Here is a 20061-nt window from a genome sequence, read left to right as displayed (position 1 = left end):
TTATAGTATCAATTCATAACAAGAGTTATCTCAAGACACTTTACAGATAGACCACACTCCAGAATTTACAAGGACCCAACAGTTCTAGTAGTTTCCTCCAGAGCAAGCAACAGTGCGACAGTGGCGAGGAAAAACTTCCTTTTAGGCAGAAACCTGGGACAGACCCAGGCTCTTGGTAGGCGGTGTCTGACGGGCCGGTTGGGGTTAGAATGAAGAGTGGCAATAACAAAAATAGAAAAAATCAGTGTTTGAAGTTTGCAAATGAACATATAGACAAGCCTGATGCATTGTGGGAACAAGTTCTGTGGACCGATGAGGTTAAAATAGAACTTTTTGGCCAGAATGAGCAAAGGTACGTTTGGAGAAGAAAGGGCACTGAATTTAATGAAAAGAACCTCTGTCCAACTGTTAAGCATGGGGGGGATTAATCATGCGTTGGGGTTGTAGTGCAGCCAGTGGCACAGGGAACATTTCACGAGTAGAAGGAAAAATGGATTCAATAAAATTTCAGCAAATTTTGGACGCTAACTTGATACCATCTGTGAAAAAGCTTAAGTTAAAGAGAAGATGGCTTCTACAAATGGATAATGATCCTAAACACACCTCAAAATCCACGGTGGATTACATCAAGAGGCGTAAACTGAAGGTTTTACCATGGCCTTCACAATCTCCTGACCTCAACATAATTGAAAATTTATCGATAGACCTTAAAAGAGCAGTGCGTGACAGACAGCCCAGAAATCTCAAAGAAATGGAAGACTTTTGGAAGGAAGAATGGGCGAAGATACCTCAAACAAGAATTGAAAGACTCTTAGCTGGCTACAAGAAGCGTTTCCAACATTGACAAAGAATCTCAAAGTAATGAGTAACTTAAAAATATTTACTTAGTAACTCAATATATTGACTTAATATCTCAATTTAGTATCTGACATTGACTAAGAATCTCAAAGTAATGAGAAACTTTAAAATATTGACTTAACATCTTTATATATTGACTTAATATCTGAAAATATGAACTTAGTATCTCAATATATTGACTTTATATCTCAAAGTATTAACGTAGTATCTCAATATATTGACTTAGTATCTCAGAATGTTGACTTAATATCTTAAAATATTGACTTAATATCTCAATATATTGCCTTAAAGTCTCACAAATTTGACTTATTTTCTCAGCATATGAACTTAGTATTTCAGAATATTGACTAAGCTCCTATGGGTTGTATTTCCTGCCACTGCTAGGGGCGCTAATTTATGAAACGCTCCTATGGATCATTTTAGAATGGAAGTAATAAACAATTCATATGGTCACATGGTTTGGACAACATGTCAAAATGAACCATGAGCGATTCAGTGTTTCCTTACACTTTAAATGGAAATTTGTGATGTTGTTATATTCAAACTTAAAAGAGTAAAAAGATGTAGCTGAATCAGATTGAACAAAAGTAAAAAATTGAAATAAAGTAAAAAAATGTTATGTCTCAAATATGAGAATAGGCAAAACTGAGCAGCCATAATACGAACAGAAAATCAGATTTCAATGCCAAGCCCATCACTGCTAAGTGCTCCCTCCCTGTAAACGATTCAGCTGCTAATCCTTTTGAAGATGCAATATTTTCTGAATGCATCTCTCGGTTGGCTACTGTACAATGCCAACACGGATCAAATAGACTTCCTTGTTTTGGAGTTATAAAGTCATTATTGAGGAGATATGCCAGAATATGTACAGTATGATCACGTTAATTGCCTGGCTGCGGAAGAAAAGCAAGCATTTCTATTTATTATCTCAACATGTCAGAACGCTGAGCAGTCAACACGTGTAACAGTGGTTCCCCTCTGCGTGGCCAGAGAGAGCCCTCTATCATGGCTCAGCAGCCGCAGGGCACCGCCGGCATTATAGCAACCTCATTCCCTGCCACCCTGGGCTCAGCTGGCACCCACTCAGGCTTTCCATCATCACTAGCACGCAACACAAGATCATATTCAAATGAGAGTGGGCAATTAAGATGGCTCAAAGTGCATACAAATAGCAGTGAACCAGAACAAGAGTGCAAAAGTGTGTGTCTGGATTTGTAGTATATAAAAGCAAGAAGGGTTGCATGGCTAAGGAGCTCCCGTTCCTCTAGAGTGTTGACACGCTTTATACCATGCCAGTAAAATAAACTCAATCCGCAGACGTACTGTCCTAGCTCAGTGATTCCCAACCAGGGGTTCATAACCCAACGGGTACTCATGCTGTTGCCAAGGGTTACGTAGGCTACATGATTGGGGAGTAGCGCAACTAATTTGAACAACAAGAAAAAATAGAAATTATGATTTGATTAAAAGAATATATCAGCTGTATCACCTGGACACTAGAGGCTTTAGTTATGTAAGAGGGCTTGAAAACTAGTCAGCAAGTGAGCAGAGAGGTTAGGTAAGGGTAGGTAAGGGAGGTAAGGGAGGTAAGGGAGAGCGGGATGGATGAAACATTCCAGTTTTCTCAGAGTGCGATGATAATAGACAGACTGCCTTATGTCAGACCATAGAGGATGTTAACCTCCTCCTATCAGCCGAATATCTTCCTGTTATTTCCTTTTATCACGGAGTTACAGCCGATAAATTAGTTTTAATGGTCAAAAGTATACTTCATTAGCGGTTAAATTTTTTCGATTATTAATGACTGTTTTTCATTTAATAGTTTGACTCCATGCTTATTCAATAGACCATTTAGTATTCTCCACAATCCTAGACTTTCATATAGCATGCTTGTTTACGTGGAAATCAAAACAGGCTGTAATGGCATGTGTCTATGTCAATGTCTATGTCTAGGACCTGGCTGTAACTCCTTGTATTTTATGTAAATGCACAAATATCTGTGTTTATATAATAATTCATGTAGGTGAGACATGGAAAAGCAGTTTTAGAAAGATGAAAATATATTTGGGCCCAACAGGTAGGGGGGGGGTCAAGTTTTCCCATGTTATCCTACGGAGACTGACGGGCTATGGGGGGTTATTTGGATGTCCAGGGGTCTAACCCAAGTAAAAACCTAGTGAAACGACATTTTCCACAATAGAAACATGATATGAATGGAAAGACGTACTGTTCTAGCTATAAAAATGGCCAAATCCTCCACAGTACATGATGTTTCAATAACCTTCATACGCGCTTCATGTTGACGGCAATGAGTTGTTAACAGACATTCATACTTTTGGAAGGACCATTCATGATATATAGTAAAATATTAAAGTTGTGGGAAGTTTATATGGCTTAAACTGTATGTTTCATTCGTCCCCCCATGCTGTTTCGTTTGTCCCCTCCAGGGGGGACAGATGAAACATTACCACGTCCCACTTCTGCTGGAATAATTCCTAAATGGTTTTGTTCAAAGCTGAAAATAAAACTGTATTTGACAGATGACAGGTATAGTTTGCTACTGACAAAATATTCAGTGTGCTTTCAGTGTGATACAACCGCTTTGTAAATTAATTAAAAAGTGTTTCAACTTTTCTGGCTCTCCCCTAGTTAGCTATATGTAATGGATAGCCTAGATTGTTGAAATAATTAGCTTAAAGTATTGCACAAGCAACTAAAATGGTTAGTTAAAGCAGGCCCAGGCCTACTGAATGTTCAAATAAATGGCTAGCTAAAAGTAGGCCTGATGGCTAAATGGTTAAAATTCGGAAAATTGTCACATTATTTTGATTTATTGATTCGTCAACAGTAACACGATTTTTTTGTCTATTTCGTGGTGACCACCGCCACGACCACCGGCACACATGGAACGCGCTACCACGGGACGGTTGTAGTTGGGAAAAGAACAACGGGGAAAAGCGGCCGCTGGGACACGATCCAAAGTCTCTGGGAGATGCGAGAACAGGGAAATGAAACGCCACACGTGGTGGACGGTGACAACGGTGGTCACCAGGACACGATCCACAGTCTCTGGGGGACAAGACAACGAGGAAATGAAACGCCACATGTGGTAGACGGTGACCCCAACGGTCCCCGGGACCGGCCTCTGAGAGACGCAACAAAACACAGAACGTGCAAAAAATGTTGTTTGACCCATTCACCACCCCAACCAACATCCTTAGGTTTTTTTTCCGGCTTTTCAATATTGCCTGATATCGTAATCGTGCTGTTGAATGAAAGATGGTTCCCATTGTAATACATTAGTTTCAAATCAGTGCTCACCACCACGAATCAATAGATTAAATAACATCACCATTTCACGAAATGCCATGAGACTGGACTGGAAAAATTTGCAAGCTAAAAGTAATGGCTGAATGGTTGAAATAACTATCATAAAGTAGCCTATTAAGCAACTGAAATGGTTAGCTACAGGTAGGCCTGACTAAACAGTTCAAATAATTAGCTCAATGTAATGAAAAAATGTTTGAAATAAAAAATGAACAATATCCACTAGTGTTATGCATTTAAAGCATGTATTAGGAATTATTAAAAGGAATAGTGAGTTCATCTGACGGGTCTGTGGGGGGGGGGGATCTCAAACCAATCACTGGACTAGCTTGTTGTTTTAAGCCTGTGTCACAGTGTTTCCTGAGGGCTAGGGTTAAAGTCTGGCACATAACAAGGCATTGATGCAGAGAAGACACAAATTATTGCATCAAAATTCAACACAATGCTGGAAATTTTGCATGGGATTGCTCAACATGTAATGGGGGAGGACCCCCCAGACTCCCTGGTTAGGCTATAATGTGTGCCCACCAAAACCTACGCCCTTGATAGCAGGAATGTGGCCGGATTGGATCAGTGGCTAGAGCAGGCACACATATACTGAGAGGTTTATGCCTTGACACAGAGGGCCAAGGTTTGAATCTGGCCTGTGACAATTTCCTACATGTCTCCCCCCTTTCCCACCTAGCTATCCTATCAAATAAAGGCGGAAAAGCCCCAAAATAATCTCTAACCCTCATGTTCTTTTTAACTACCCAATTGTAATTACCCAAAATAACGTGATTGAGTCCACACAACGCCTTTTGGCAAGTAAAAATCTCTTCCTTCAGTAATTTTTGGGGAGTCGTATTCAATTTTATAGCATTTGGAAAAAAAACTTGAAGTGGTTTTGAAATAGTATTGAGTAAAAGTTGAGTCCAGTCTGTGGTTATCCATCAACATAGCCTTCATTCCTTTAATTTTAGTCGAAATAATTCCTAATTTCTGCTTTTCTAACTCAAACATTAGGTATCATTTCCTATAAATGAGGATCATTGACCAATTCCCAAAAAATAACTGTAAAACTAAAGTTAATAAGTTAGTGTTGGGACAAAAAAGTGAAAAAGTGACAAACATTGAAAAAAAGTGTTAAAAAAGGGACATAAACGAAAAAAAAAGTTAAAAACATCGACAAAAACGTGACAAAAGTGTTGACTTTTTTGGGAAGACAACACAAGGGTTAAAATAAAGAGATAGTTGTGACTCACACGTTGCGCTGGTAGCGGAGGCGTGGATCCAACTGTAGCATGCAGGCAGCGGGCGGCAGGCGGCGGGCAGCGGGCACTCTCTACGCTGCCAACACCGGCTCCTCCGCTCCGCTGGGAGGGGAAGAGGACTCACAAGACTGCAGCTTATCGCCTTCGGTGTGTCGCCTGTTTCTGCGGAGGTGCAGTAGTAGCCTAATGCAGACTCAAAAACACGTGCCAACCCCCAACCCACCCACCCCCTCACTCCCGCCTCCTCCCGCCCCGGCTCGCTGTAGACTGTCGCCGGGCGACGGCGTTGTTTTTCGGAATGTCCTGTCCCGCAGTGACCGTCGACTGACTGCCGGACTGCAGCAATTAGACGACTCCCGTTCGTGCCCGGTGTAGCCCAGGGAGCTCAGGCATGCTATCTGTCTCGACTGGAAACATTGTTGCCTGGACTGACAGTCGTTTTACTACTTGAGGGAGCCAAAGTTACCGCAATGGAGACTTCTGGGAGTGATGCAGCGGTCTCATACTTGGGGAAAGCTGAGGAAAGAGACGGATACTATGATCTGGAGCACCTGCCTCCATTGCTGGAGGATGAGGTGAGACCACGTTAACATGTTGCGATTCAGGGTTCAAAATGAACTTTGTCGTTTACCAGCCAAACGGCTAGTGAATGTTCAAATTTAACCAGCCACCAAATATTTTTGTTTCAGCATTTGGCTGGTTGTGGTGTATTTTAACCCTTTTGTTGTCCTCCTGGTCAAAAAGATCAACACTTATTTTTTAACCTTTTTTTCGACATTTGACATTTTCACCACATTATTTATTGTCTTTGACTTAACTATAGGGTGACCAGACGTCCCCGGTTTCCGGGGACAGTCCCCGATTTTGGCTACCTGTCCCCGGCTGGATCTGTCCCCGGAAATGTCCCCGGTTTTCACTGTGACTGAAAGACCCGAAATTGGAATGAAAGAAAGAAAAAACGTAGCCGATAATCGCACACCCAACACAGGCTCCAGGCAGCCAGAGCCAGCGGTGCTCAGAGAGGTTTTAGAAAGCCGTGTTTTACGACGCTAAAATCACTGATTATTTACATGGAGTCTGGTGGGTTTAGCGAACGCAATTTCGCGGACTTTTATGTTTTAAAAAGGATCTTAATCTTTAACAGAAAGGTCGACCTCCTTAGAAATCATTTCCATAATGTTGTCAGACACTTAGAATATTAATCTGAGTCTGTTAGCAGCTAAACAAGCACTTTTATGAACGTAAATACAAGCTGGACAATTATCCTATTAACTTCCATTGCAGCGATCTCGTTTAATACTGCATCACTGTCAAAGGAAAATATGTCCTCAGTAGTTTTTGTTGTATCTGATTCTCAATTAGCTGTTGCAGAAACAAGCCTGAAACATTAAAGCAAAAGCTGTCAGTAGTTCAGTAAACATTACAACATTATGAAATATTGAGACTTTCTATCTTGAAATATTGAGACTTTCTATCTTGAAATATTGAGACTTTCTATCTTGAAATATTAAGACTTTCTATCTTGAAATATTAAGACTTTCTATCTTGAAATATTAAGATTTTCTATCTTGAAATATTAAGACTTTCTATCTTGAAATATTAAGACTTTCTATCTTGAAATATTAGGACTATAAGGACTTTCTATCTTGAAATATTAAGACTATCTATCTTGAAATATTAAGACTTTCTATCTTGAAATATTAAGACTTTCTATCTTGAAATATTAGGACTTTCTATCTTGAAATATTAGGACTATAAGGACTTTCTATCTTGAAATATTAAGACTTTCTATCTTGAAATATTAAGACTTTCTATCTTGAAATATTAAGACTTTCTATCTTGAAATATTAGGACTTTTATCTTGAAGTATAAGGATGGATTTTTTATCTTTAAATATTAGGACTTTCTATCTTGAGGTGTAGTGGAGTGGAGTAGGAAGTAGCAGCAGGGGTGGGTCTAGGATCATACCTTGGGGGGGGGGCTCAGTCCCTAATAAGAACAGCTCTAGGTCTAGTGTCCTCGTTTTAAGTTTTACAAAAATAAAAACATTACTTGTTTTTGAGGTAAATACGCTTCTGAGCTGAAAATGTCCCCGGATTTTGTCTGACAAATCTGGTCACCTTACTTAACTACCACCACCTTACTACCCCTATTTTACACTACGTTTTGGAATCCATGGGCAATAACCCTCATTTGTATGGAATTATACCTAATATTTGAGTTAATAAAGCAGGAATTATGAATTAGTTTGACTTATAGTTAAACTCAGAGGAACATATGTTGAGTGGATGAGTTTGGTCAGGATATTGATTTGAAACCATTTCAATCTACACCCAAAATTCCCTGAAAGTGATCCCCCCCCCCATCTCTCCCCCACTTACTGTCTGTCCACTGTCACTCATAAATAAAGGGAAAAGCCCCAAAATTATCTTAAAAGAAAGTCATTATTGTATTTGAAAAGAGGGTTGCATTGAAGCCATCTTTTTTTGTAATTTGGAATGCCATATTTCTGATATAGACAGTTTTAAAAAAGGGTAACATTTTCCCTGAGGACAACAGGAGGGTTTAAAACCACGCATTAAAAAGCAAAATGGCTATAATGTTTTTGCATGTCCTCAAAAGCTTTCATATTGGATTCAAGTCACTGACATTTTCATATTTAGGTGGCCTACATATTTAACTACTGAGGGTTTAAGTCAGGTGTGGGCCTTGGATTATTAGAACAATGTCCCTCAGATGCATCAAGAAGTTATAATTTTTCAACTGATGCTGCTTTCTTCTTCATATATTATGTGTCACCTATAGACGTAGCCCTGAACCAGCGTTGTCACTGTAACGTCTTCCCATAAACACTGGCAGAAGTATGTCTATGATGATTCAGATTCTTTACTGAAGTAAAAGTACCAATCATTTGAAAAGAAGTCTTACATTTGACATTATCCATGCAACAAAATATATTTAGTAAAACACGCTTTAGTAACTATACAGTTACAGCAAGTAGTCAGGCCCCTCTAAAGATAAATCTGGGTAGCCCTGAGATAATTATGTGAGTCCAAAAGTTCTGCTATATCAGTTTTTATTCCTACTTGGGACTGAATCTTTGCTTTTTTGGATAATCGCCTACTTTAGCCTTGAAGAGAAATGTAAGGTAAACCACCTGAGACGTGTACATCTCTTTAGTGGAACTTCTAACAACTTCTACATGTTAAATTTTAATGTAAGGGGCCATGACCAACACCCGTGTCTGTTTTTGCAGGGGTGTCACAAACCAAAAACAAGCCAATGCTTTGTATTTTGAAACCTCATCATATATGTATGTAACATGTAAAATCCTTATTTGAAAATAACCATAGCTGTCAGATAAATGGAGTTAAAAGTAAAATAATTACATCTGAAATGGAGTGGAGTAGATGTATTAAATAAGCATAACATGGATCTGATTAAGTACTTCAGAATTGTACTTGATTAAATGTACTTTTGAAAGGACTTTTGAAAGGACTTTTGAAAGGACTTTTTGTGTGACTGAAAAGAAGTTCAATCACACAGTCGGATCAGAACCTTGGAGCTCAGAGGCAAACTTATGTAGGACAGCTATTTAACTTGAGGGGGGGGGGAGAGAGACTTCCAGCTTCCCTGTGCACTCTTCTCAAGGGAAACTGTCTATTTATGGGGCTGCTGCTGCTTGAAGTGGCACTTTTCTGCTATGTAATTTTGCTCTACCCTACTAGATAACATTGATACGCTTTGTTCAGCTGCTGCAACTCTCCTGCACCTACCAGAGAATCACAGACATTCTTATCTGGCAGCCACTTCAGAGTTAAGCTAATGCAGTGGTTCTCAACCTGGGGGCCAGATGATGTCTGGGGGTCGCCAGATGCATGGGGTGGGAAATAAAATAACATATTCTAGACTGAAGAGTGGTACGTTAGAGTGTGAGTTTGGTACATTTCATGTGTTGTATTGAAATTTATGTAGAGCTGCATTTGTGAATCAGGACGTCCTGGAAGACAGGACGGGGTCTGAAGACGGGTCGGGGGGGGGAGAAAAAGTCCCAAATGCATCAATATCCACAGAACCTGGAGCACATTGGACAAGGCTAGGCGCTAACTAAAACAATAAAATGTCATTAAAGCAAGAAAACATTATTTGTTTACATTTATTAATCCGAGCATTTACAAAAATTAGCAGGGGGAGGCGTGGCGATGTAGCAGTTTATGGTTTGCAGCTCTCTTTCTCTCGTTGATTAGGGTCATGGGGGGTGGGGTCTCAAACACCATCCTTATTATTCCGGTTGGTCGTTACTCTAACAGGTTGAGAGCTTTACTGTACTTTCGAAGTTGGAGTAAAAATAAGTCCTCATTGACAGTGGTATAAATAATGTCATGGAAGGAAAAGGGTAATGGAAGTACTGGGTACAGTGTTTGACAGTTGTTGCTTTGTGAACCCCCGCTCTTTCCTCTTCCGCCCCTTCTGTCTGAGTTAAGGCCAGCTTTTGTGTCCACTTGCGAAGCGAACAGAAGATCCTGTAATGATCAGACGGCAGCATTATGCCGGGTTCTGCATGGACTCCATGACATCACTGCATCTGCCAGGATTAATGGGGCCGTTTGGTAATAGTGGATCACAGATGATGTAGTGTGTTCATGTGGGTGAGTCACTCCATTGCATAAATAGTGTGTGTGTATGTTGTGTGTGTGTGTGTGTGTGTGTGTGTGTGTGTGTGTTTGTGTGTTTTTGCGTGTGCACAACATCATGTACTTTGTGTAGTTGCTCAGGAAATGAAGGATTTTCTGCTGCGTCAAAATGAGTGCTCTTTTGTGGACAACTCTTGGAATGATGCACCTTCTTATGGCCGCGTCATTCCCAGTTTCTCAAAATTAAGACCATACTTTTATATAATAACTTTTCTGCCACTGCTGTGAACTCTCATCCTCTACTCAGGAGACTATTTCCAAGTATTAGCGTGCAAGTGTCAAGAAAAGCCTTAAGTTTGCATTCCATCCATCTTCATCCACTTATCCGGTATCGGGTCGCGGGGGAAGTAGCTCCATCAGGGGACCCCAAACTTCCCTTTCCCGAGCCACATTAACCAGCTCTGACTGGGGGATCCCGAGGCGTTCCCAGGCCAGGTTGGAGATATAATCCCTCCACCTAGTCCTGGGTCTTCCCCGGGCCTCCTCCCAGTTGGACGTGCTTGGACCACCTCCCTAGGGAGGCGCCCAGGAGGCATCCTCACCAGATGCCCGAAACCACCTCAACTGGCTCCTTTTAACATTATTAAAAAAATATTATATTGCATTAATTGTCATAGTCAACTTGCAATTCATCACACTTTTTCATCTACTCTATATGTCCCTTGATTCCTTTTTGTCCCATTATTATTTTTTCTCATTTTAATGCTCTAATCAACAAGGAAAAGTGGATCAGCTCGCTTTGTGCAAATGTTTTTAATTGAAAACAACACTGGCATATAGCCAACTGTTCAATTTCGAGGGGGGGGGGATAGATCCGGTGTGGTGTTGTAGTTTTCTAACGTGTGAAACAGCATGTGAAAAAAAACTACAAAGTTTACCAACGCCCTTAATGGCGCGTTTAACTGACGGCACTAGTTTTTATTCGTTTTTGTGGTTTAGTCAGGGTCAGAAAACGTATTGTGTAATTATAACTCAACGAAGACATCATACAATTTTAGAAATATGTTTTCAACAATGTATTCAACAATAACGCCATATGTAAGCAGTCCACACAAGACGCTGCAGTAAGTGCAGGATGTGTAAGTTACAAAGAAAACCCTCATAGCCAACAGACCATAGACTGTATATTATCAATAAAACCCTAATATACAGTCTATGCAAGAGACTAAATAAGACAGAACTTTGGTTAGAGCAAAGTGGGGACGTTTTGAAGTCGCCGATGAAAGCATGCCTGTAGTGTTCTGTGTCCAATGTTTGTCTCCGTCATGTTACCTGTCCCTGTACCCATCCACCCATGCCCTGTACCGGGGTTAGCTTCTGTTTCGGTGAAAGGGGATTAAGCATCCTCCTTTACCTTGTTAAGATAAGCTAGGTTAGCCTCTATATGCGCGCTTCTGAAATGTACTTTCAAATTCGTGGGATTTTTTGCTTTCATAAATTGTCCCCATATTTTACCACCTTCCACTGCAAGGCACTTGCTTTTATCTGACTCAGTCATCAATTAGGACTTTCTCGGACTCTCGGACTTTCTTCCGACTTTTGGTACCGCCATGATGCCAAGAATGGGGCACGTAGCGTTGCACGGAGTGGACTACGTTGTGTTCAATTTTCCGTGGAATGATGGAATTTCTAGGATCGCAGTCAGAAACAATGTATGTCTATGGTATAGACTGTTTGAAACAGGTCTATGATAGAAAATGTCAACTCTGAAAGATATAAGGTTATTTGCACTGTAAAAGCCATTGACAAAGACGAAAACTAAGGACATTTACGCGACAATTTCATTTCATTTTAGTTAGTTTTGCAAACACATTTTCAGAGAGTTATTTTCTTTCCTAATGCCTCATATTTATTTTTATTTCACTTGACGACAATGTTTTTTCTCACCTAGTTTACGTTATTTTGTTCGTTGTCGTTAACAATTATAACCTTGCCTGGGTTCAAATCATGGGTTTGATCTATCAGCAGTGATTGTGAGTGCATGTCGGAGAATATGCCCTCACTGCCTTCTCACTCAGGTCTGTGGATCGCGATTTCCGTTTAAGTCCTAATATATATACATCTTGTGTGTGTGGTTGTGTGTGTCCACAGGAGAATGTGTCTCTGGCAGACATCCTTTCTTTGCGGGACAGCTGTCTGTCCGAGGAGGAGGTGTGGGCGGTGTGTGCGGAGTGCGTCCTGGCGCTGCAGACTATCCGACCCTCCCACCTCTTCCACACCCTGTGCATAACACCCGACACTCTGGCCTTCAACGCCCACGGGAATGTTTGCTTCATGGAGCAGCTGAGTGGTGAGTCAACAGCACTCTCATTTATGTGTTTGAGCAATAATTAAACCCCATTCTACTTCCATTGGATTTGCACTTTTTGCACTATATTTGGCATATATTGTGATTTTGCAGGTTTGACTTGGCTGGCATGCTACTGATGGAACTGACTGATAATAATAGTCATTCTTTTCAGATTTCTCATGACTGAACATTTACGAAATCGGCTTTATTTGTTGTTTATCTGACTGTGTTCCATCCTCCTGCTCTGATTCATCCTGTAAATGGCAGTGCCCACATTACCCTCAGTGTGTAAGTTGTTTGCGCTGAACACGGTGCTATATCATTAATCAAATACACTAAGCTCTCCGCTTCACTCATTTCATTGTTTCCCTATCGATTCCATGTAATTCAGCTCTTTTTGCAATGGGGATGAAATTTCAACCCAAGGCACATTTTCACAGCCAATCCCAAACCGGCTCCCCCTGTACCGCCGTTTATGAAAGACAGTATATCCCTTATGTTGATGTTGCCATGACGGCCCTCCACAGTCAAATTTCTGCCCCCACTGTGTCAGAAATAGGGCTATCAGCAGTAATCGGGAGTGCATGTTGGAGAATAGCACGGACACGCTCTACACACCAAGAGCACGCACTCGGCGGAAAAAAGGGAGAGAAAGAAAAAAGAGACTGCCGCTGTCCGGAGGAGAGCTAGCCAGTTGAGATTGTGTGTGTGTGCATCCTTGAGAACTGTAAGTCTTATAACTTATGTTGGCAGTTGATTTAAGCCTGTTGTTGTATTAGTCTATAGTTCTTGCAAATTTAAATGAAGTTAACTGGGGATTTTCGTTGTGTGTGTTCTTCACCTGCTACCTAAATTGCACGTGGCTGTTGATTCGATGTAAAAGTGATCGATATAAAAGCAATCGAGCGCCCTTGCGGGAGGGGTGGGGGTCGTTGTTTGGACAGACCTGCCCATACTGTTAAAAAAATCCTAAAGGAAACACTGACAGGGCTGCGGTGATGAATCTCAGTGAGACTGGCTGTTGCCACAACAACTCATCAATAGGGTTCACTGCAGTTAATTAATGACTGCAGTAACAGCAGGACGCTGGCGTCACCAACGAGTAACAGAATGTCCTCCGGTGGTTTTCAATCAATTTGGACCTCGTGCTAAGGTCTAGCATCGCAAGCTGTGCATTTCTGATGAAAGTGGACTGCCTGTGCTCAGTGGGAAATGGGATCAGCACCATTTGGAAAGTGTGTTGAATCTCTGAGCTCATACTACCTGTTGTGCTAAAAATGCTGTAGGGATACATGACTCACCAAGCTCTTGCCATCAAAGGCTCTCTCTCTCTCTCTCTCTCTCTCTCTCTCTCTCTCTCTCTCTTCCTCTCTTATTCACTGCCAATTTCACTGTGCTACACTTCTTCCTGAATACAAAGGGTTGAAATATCGTGTCCTCCTTTTTCTACTCCTGTCTGTCCTTTTCTCCTTCATGTTTGTTTGAACTGTCAACCTCTTGGAGAGGAGAGGAGAGGAGAGGAGATGAAATGAAAAATGCATAGGAGTAGAGGGGAAAAAAATAGGTGAGAGGAAAAGAAAAAAAGAGCAGACCAGAGGAGATGAAAAAATAGGGAAGCAAGGGAAAGAATGGGAAGGAAAAGAGGTGAGAAAAGAGAGCTAAGGAGAGAGGAAAGAAAATGATAGATGAGAGGAATTGGAATGGGAAGGGACAAGAGGGGGAGTGTAGGTGAGGAGAATAGATGAAAAAGGATCTGGCGGCCACGTTCTGTTCTGATGAATTGTGCATAATTTGAAGGAGCTGATTGGATTACATTTCACTGGAATTTCATGCGACAAATAAAAATTCATTTGATTGAATTTAAGACGATGGGGAAAGGGAATGAAAAAAAAAAGTAATGAAATAGGAGAGGAAGAAAGAAGGAAAATGGGAATGATAAGTGAGTAAAGTGGTAAAAGGGGAAACAAGAGGTGAAAAAGAGGAGATGAGATGAAAAAGGCTAAAGAAGGAAGTTAAAGAAGGGAGGACAGGAACTATAAAAGGAGACAAGATAATAGAAAAAGAAGATAAAGGAAGGGAGAGGATAAGTAACATTTAAAAAGGAAGTAAAAAATGGACAGAGAGAGAAAGAAAAGAGGCAAGGAAAGGAAAAGAGATGAAGTAAAGGAAGGAAAGTAGGAAAGGAATTGGCGGAAAGAGAAGAAAAGGAAAATGGGAAGAGGCATGGAAGGAAAAGAGAGATGAAAGGAAAGGGGTGAGGACATGAATGGAAAGTAAAGGAATAAGGGAAGGAGAGGAGAGAAAGGAAAAAAGCTAAGGAGGAGAAATGGAGACCGGCCTCGTTACACATGGGAGGGGAAATCATAACTCCACCAACCCAGATCTGTCATGACCCACTTTATTCCCCTCCTTCTCCTTCTATCTCTCCTTCTCTCACTCTTGGAACAACCTTTCTCTCCCTCAAGCGGCAACTTCTGCAAAAAGTGAAACCATTGTGGAAGTGGCATTAACCTGCATGCTATCTCATTTCCAGCAGGGGGCGAAAAAAGAGGTCAGATTGTATAAAAGCCCATGAGAAAATCACCCGATTTCACACTTGATTTAAACCTTTTCCTACCAAGTTTAAGGCCTCAATTGTAGCTTCAAGTCTTCTTTATCACAGCCCGATGCTCATTTTGTAAATCATGGTCCCATTTACTTAAAAATAGAGGATAAAGTGGGGGATGTTTTAGGCTACATGCCAACGTGCCTATCAGGACAGAGGCTTAGCTTTATGTATCACAGCACTGTGTTCATTCCAATAGCGGTGAATTTGTATTGGGTGATGTCCATGTTACAAAAATTGTCTCTGCCAGTGTTCTGCCAACCAAGCTAGCTAGCTACCGCTAGGTAACTTGATGGGAAAGCCTACCGATTTCCAACCAGCTCTCTGTCCTGCCGCGGATGCTGATGAACGCCGTTTATCCACCAATAAACTGGATGACTCGCGTCAGAATAGGCCACTTTCCCTCCATCTTCCCAGTTCTGCACTCTTGTCAAAATATGATCACTTCTGGCTCCAAAATACCAAGATGGCGATGGCCAAAATGCAATCTCCAGGCTTCAAAACAGCAAATCCACAAACCGATGGTGATGTCATGCTAACGTGATGCAACGTCCATTTTCTCTCAGTCGGTCCTCTCCTTCTGTCTCCACGTGCCTCTTTAGTTGTCATAAGTCCAGTGGATGGTGTGCATGTTTGTGTCCAGGGCTTGCCGTTAGCACTCGCCAACCCCTCGTTCTGTGCCCGTGCCCCGTGACCAGGCCGCTGGCCCCGTGGCCGGCCCAGGCCCGGGTAGGTGGCCCTTTCCCCCTTGCGCGTGGGCGCCCTTCCCCCCCCCGGTTTCCCTTCGCGTCCTGCGCCGGCAACTTGTCTGTATGGTCTGGTAAAAGTTTGTTGGTTGTGTGGGTTTTGTTAGGTTAGTTTTTTTGTTGGTCTGTTTTGGGTTGTGTTAGTTTGTTGGGATGTTTGGTTTGTAGGGTCTGCGTGGTTTTGGGTTGCTGTGAAGTTGCCTGGTTGTTTGTTGGCGCTTTTAAAGTTTGTTGGGGGCCCCTAGCTGTTGTTATGTTGGTCATGTGTTGGTTTTTTTGGTCCTGCGTTTGTGGTCGATGGGTTTTTGTTCGCGTTAATTTTGTCTGCTTTTAAAAGTTTGTTTTTGTGGTTTTTAAGTGGTGTTTTGTTGGTCTAGCTTTTGTTTGGTTGTTGTCTGCGGGTTTGTTTGCCGTTGTTTGTTGGTTGGTTAGTTTGGGTGGTTTGTTGGTCGTGTATGTTTGCCCGGTATAAGTTTGCTGTTAGTTTTTTGGCCAGCTGAAAATTTCGTGGTCTGCTGTATAGTTTTTTTTTGGTCTGTTTGTTTGGGGTTAATTTTTTGTTTTGGGTTGGCGTTTTTTTTGGTCCTGTTTTGTTTGGGTTGTGTTGTTGCTGTTTGGTTTAAAAAAAGGTCGCCGTTGTTGGTCATGCGTTAAGTTTGGGTCCTGTTGTATGGCATGCTAAAATTTTTTGGTCTGTGGTTTGTTTGAAAAGGCTGTGAAAATTTGTTGGTCTGCGGTTTTTTAAGAAAAGGTCTGGTTGTTATGTAGGTTAAACTGATGATTTTTGGTTAGCTGAAAAATTTGGTCTAGCTGTGTTTGTGGGGTGGGTTTGTTAAAGTTGGGCTTTGCCTGTTTTTAAAGTTTGGTCGGCTGTTGTTTGTTAGGTATGTGTTGTTTTATTTGGGGTCATGCTTTGTTTGTAGGTAAAAGACTGTTGTTATTTGGGTCATGGTTATTTAAATTTGGTCTGCGAAATTTAAAGTGGCTTTTCGAAAGTTATGTTGGCCCCTTTGCGGGGTTTTAAAGTCCTCGACTGCTCCGTTCTCGTCTCGGGTCCTCGGCCGTTCCCTCTCGTTTCGGTCCTCGTGTCTCGTTTCGTCCCGTCCCGCCTGTTCCGTTTCGGTCCTCGCCTCGCTCCGTTGCTAGTCAAGGTCCCCCGCCTGTCTCCGTCTCGGTCATCGCCTGTCTAAGTTCTCGTTTCGGTCCCGCCTGTCTCCGTTATCGGCATCGCCTGGAGCCGTTCTCGTCCGGTCCTGTCGCCGTCTCCGTTCTCGTAGGGCCTCGCCTGTATCCTCTCGTCTCGGTCCTCGGCCGGTCTCGTTTAGTACCGGTCCTCGCCTGTTCCGGTATCGTACGGGTCCTAGCTGTATCCGTTATCGTTTCGGGCTAGCCTGTATCCGTTCTCGGTCCCTAGCCTGTCGCTTTCGTCTCGGCGTCGCCGGTCTCCGATTACTTGTCTGGTGTCCCTTCGCCTGTGTCTCCGTTCTAGTCTCGGTTCGTCGCTGTCTCGTTATCGTCTAGGTATCGGCCCTGTCTCGTCTAGTCTCGGGTCATCGCCTGTCTCGCCGTCTCGTATCGTCATCGACTGTGCGTGTAGTCTGGGTCATCGCCTGTCTACGTTATCGTTCGGTCCTCGCTTGCATACGTTATGTCTCGCATGCCTGGCGAGGTTATCGTCTCGGTCTCCTTCTCCGCTGGTCCTTCTCACCTTTTGTCGCCGCCGTCCGCGAGCACGTGCCGCAGGCCAGTTTCGGCGGATGTTGGTCTGTGCGCCTTGCTTCCCTGTCCCAGGGCGCCGGCCGGCCGCTTAGTGCACGCACCGCCCCAGCCCCTCCCTTCCCCCCTTTCACCTCTCTTCTACCCCCCATGCACCCCCTCGCCTATGCCATGAGCGCTTAAGACAGAGTGGAGAGTGACAGTGAGTCAGCATAGTCGGCTGCCTGTTTTCCTACACCGGCGCGTTCCCACCCCATCGCGTTGCATCTGATCTGATGACTGCAGTGTCTCTGGTCTGCCGTTTTGATTCTGTGTTTTTTCCCCCACGTGCTCATTTACTTCAAAGGGTTGTCATCTCGTATTCAAACTTAACTTTCGCCACCCTTTTAAGCCGTCCCTCTCGGAGTTTCGCTGGCCTTTTGGCTGTTGGTGCCGCCCCATGCCTGCTGTGTTGCAGGAGCTTCTGTACCTACTATGCTCGACGGTGCATGTTTTTGTAGTTTTGTTGCCTGCGTTGCGGGCGCCCGAGGCCAGTTGCCGCACCCAAGTTGTGTTCTTTGTTACGTTCTTTACCCTCCCCCCGGCCCCTTGTTTTGGGGCGCATCCCCCCCTTTCCTCTCGGGCGCTTTCCTCGTCCCCCTTCCCCCCAGCTGGCTCAGGCTGCCTGCCCCTGGTGGTCGATCTGACACTGGATGGGGGCTGCCAGCCCCACCTCCCTATTTAGGGACGCCTCGCTTGACCTATGTTGTCCGTGGCTTGGCTCCTTTCCATTGTTCGTTACTTTCTCTTCGGTCGGGGCCCCCCCTTGCCTCCGGTTTGCCCCCCGGATTATTGGGACTTTACTTCTCTTGCACTCCCAAAGAAGAACAAGAAGAGAGAGAGACCTGTCCTCAATTTAGGTGGGGAGGGGGGAAAAAAAAAGAAGAATCCTGGTACGTCTCAACCGGTTCCCTGCGTCCACGCCTCTGTGTTTTGTGTTTGTGTGTGTGTGTCTGTGTGGGTCAGTCGCGCGGGAAAGGCAGCTTTCCGACGCGGCAGAGAGCCGACAGGATTGTGACACAGCAGAGCCGCTTCAGCAACTCAGAGTGAAACTTTGTTTTCCAGCGGACTTTGCTGTTTTACATGTATACGACTGCCGCGGCATGGACTGTTTTTTGTTCAGCGTATTCCTTTTTTTTTGCATCTGTTTTCTGGGGAGTTAGCATGTGGGTTTTACAGTACAACCGACATGGTTCCAATCATAGGTTCACAAAAAAACCCACAAAGCACCTGTGCCCTTTAAATGACTTTGTGCACGTAGTTTTTCACCCGGCCAAGGTGCGTAATTTGGTATGGTTTCCCCCTTTGAGTGATCCAGAAAGGCCTTGGCCCTCCAAATTTTGGAAACACAGGCAGCCTTTTGAGGGGAGAGAGCCAAATGTCTTATAGATTTTTTTGGTCCCAGATCTGTGCTGACCGACCATGCTTGCTTTTGGGAGAAATTTAAGAAGGGGGTCTTTGGGAAAATTACAGTGTGGTCTGCCCTATCATCTGTAAAGGTTCAAGAAAATTTTGTTATTGTTTGATACTAATGAAAAAATTAAATTTGAATTGAATTTTGCTGAAGGGGTGTGGAGGGGTTTTGTCGTTTTTTCACCAAAAATTTCCCCCCAATAGGCCAGCGTCTTTCAGCTAAAAAATCCCCCAGTCACCTCTAAACTGATAAGTGAAGAGGGAGGGGGAGGATTACTTAACGCAGTTTATCACTTGAAACAAAATTTCTATACATTTGTGAAAGGGTTGTGTGCGGTCCCCTCTCACCTCCTCGGTTCCCCCCTGGCTGATCGGCTACTGAGAGGTAGTTTTATTCCCTCCCCCAAGGAGATAGTTTTGGCTTGGTTTGTCTTTTGCAGAGGTACGGAAAAAAACTCCCGGCCTTTTTTATAAAACGGGGAAGGTGTAGCTTTGGTAAAAAACAAACATGTTTTTATTTTTTTTTGGGAGCCAAGCCAAGCCCTCACAAAAAGGGGACATGAATTTTTGTTGACTTTTTTTGTTTTTTGAAAAAGTAAAAAACAAGGACTCGTTTTGCATTCGCTTTTTTGCCCCATTTTGGCCCTTTTCCCCTCCTTTTGTTTTCTTCGCGATCTTTTTTGGGCAGTAACATTTTTTTTTGTTTTTGTGCAATTTTTTTCGAAATAAAGCCCTTCAAAAGTCCGCAAAAAAGTTCCAAAGCAAATCAAGCAAAAACTATAACAGCCTGAATATGAAAACTCTCTGCTTCAGGGGGAATTTCTGAGTCTCAAAGTTGGCAAATCTGCCAAATTCTGCTTTGAATGTCACGTAATTGCAGTTTGAAAACCAAGGTCCCGTGTTTTTGGTTTGGCACACATCTAGGCAGACCTGATCCAAATCCGCAAGGGGCCTTTGACACGTGTTCCAGGGTATGGTCTAGGTAGAGGTCTGCTCTCACCGAGTGCCTTCTAGTTAGCAATATTTCTGGTACATCAGTTGTTGAAATAAAACAATATAAATTTAGTTTTCAACCTGTATAGTAACCTGACTTCTTATGTATCTTGCCCATTAGTACAAT

At 42.9% G+C, this 20061-nt stretch overlaps 2 protein-coding genes across 2 annotated transcripts in view; both read left to right on the top strand.

Moving 5' to 3' along the window:
- The first annotated feature begins 5687 nt into the window (after window positions 1-5687).
- On the top strand, window positions 5688-12559 carry LOC116705491 (kinase non-catalytic C-lobe domain-containing protein 1-like). Its single transcript, XM_032541691.1, has 3 exons — window positions 5688-6013; window positions 12224-12422; window positions 12534-12559. Exons 1-3 carry the CDS (start codon window positions 5909-5911, stop codon window positions 12557-12559), a joined length of 330 nt encoding a protein of 109 aa, XP_032397582.1. The 5' UTR covers window positions 5688-5908.
- A 2934-nt stretch (window positions 12560-15493) lies between these two features.
- kndc1 (kinase non-catalytic C-lobe domain containing 1) overlaps window positions 15494-20061 on the top strand; it is a 49560-nt gene continuing 44992 nt past the window's right edge. The window contains exons 1-2 of the mRNA XM_032541690.1: window positions 15494-15551; window positions 15671-15756. Coding sequence (XP_032397581.1) covers window positions 15494-15551; window positions 15671-15756 — 144 coding nt within the window. The remainder of the gene's footprint in view (window positions 15552-15670; window positions 15757-20061) is intronic.

This window comes from Etheostoma spectabile, chromosome 17 (assembly GCF_008692095.1).
Source record: "Etheostoma spectabile isolate EspeVRDwgs_2016 chromosome 17, UIUC_Espe_1.0, whole genome shotgun sequence".
NCBI lineage: Eukaryota > Metazoa > Chordata > Actinopteri > Perciformes > Percidae > Etheostoma > Etheostoma spectabile.
Note: the sequence above shows the minus strand (reverse complement) of the source record. Positions and strands in the feature narration are given on the sequence as shown.

What these genes read in the sequence shown, in the direction of transcription:
- LOC116705491 (XM_032541691.1), top strand. Translation starts at nt 5,909, where the DNA reads ATGGAGACTTCTGGGAGTGATGCAGCGGTCTCATACTTGGGGAAAGCT. An exon ending in CTCCATTGCTGGAGGATGAG is followed by an intron (nt 6,014 to 12,223) that starts GTGAGACCACGT and finishes GTGTGTCCACAG; the next exon opens with GAGAATGTGTCTCTGGCAGA. An exon ending in CTTCATGGAGCAGCTGAGTG is followed by an intron (nt 12,423 to 12,533) that starts GTGAGTCAACAG and finishes GTGATTTTGCAG; the next exon opens with GTTTGACTTGGCTGGCATGC.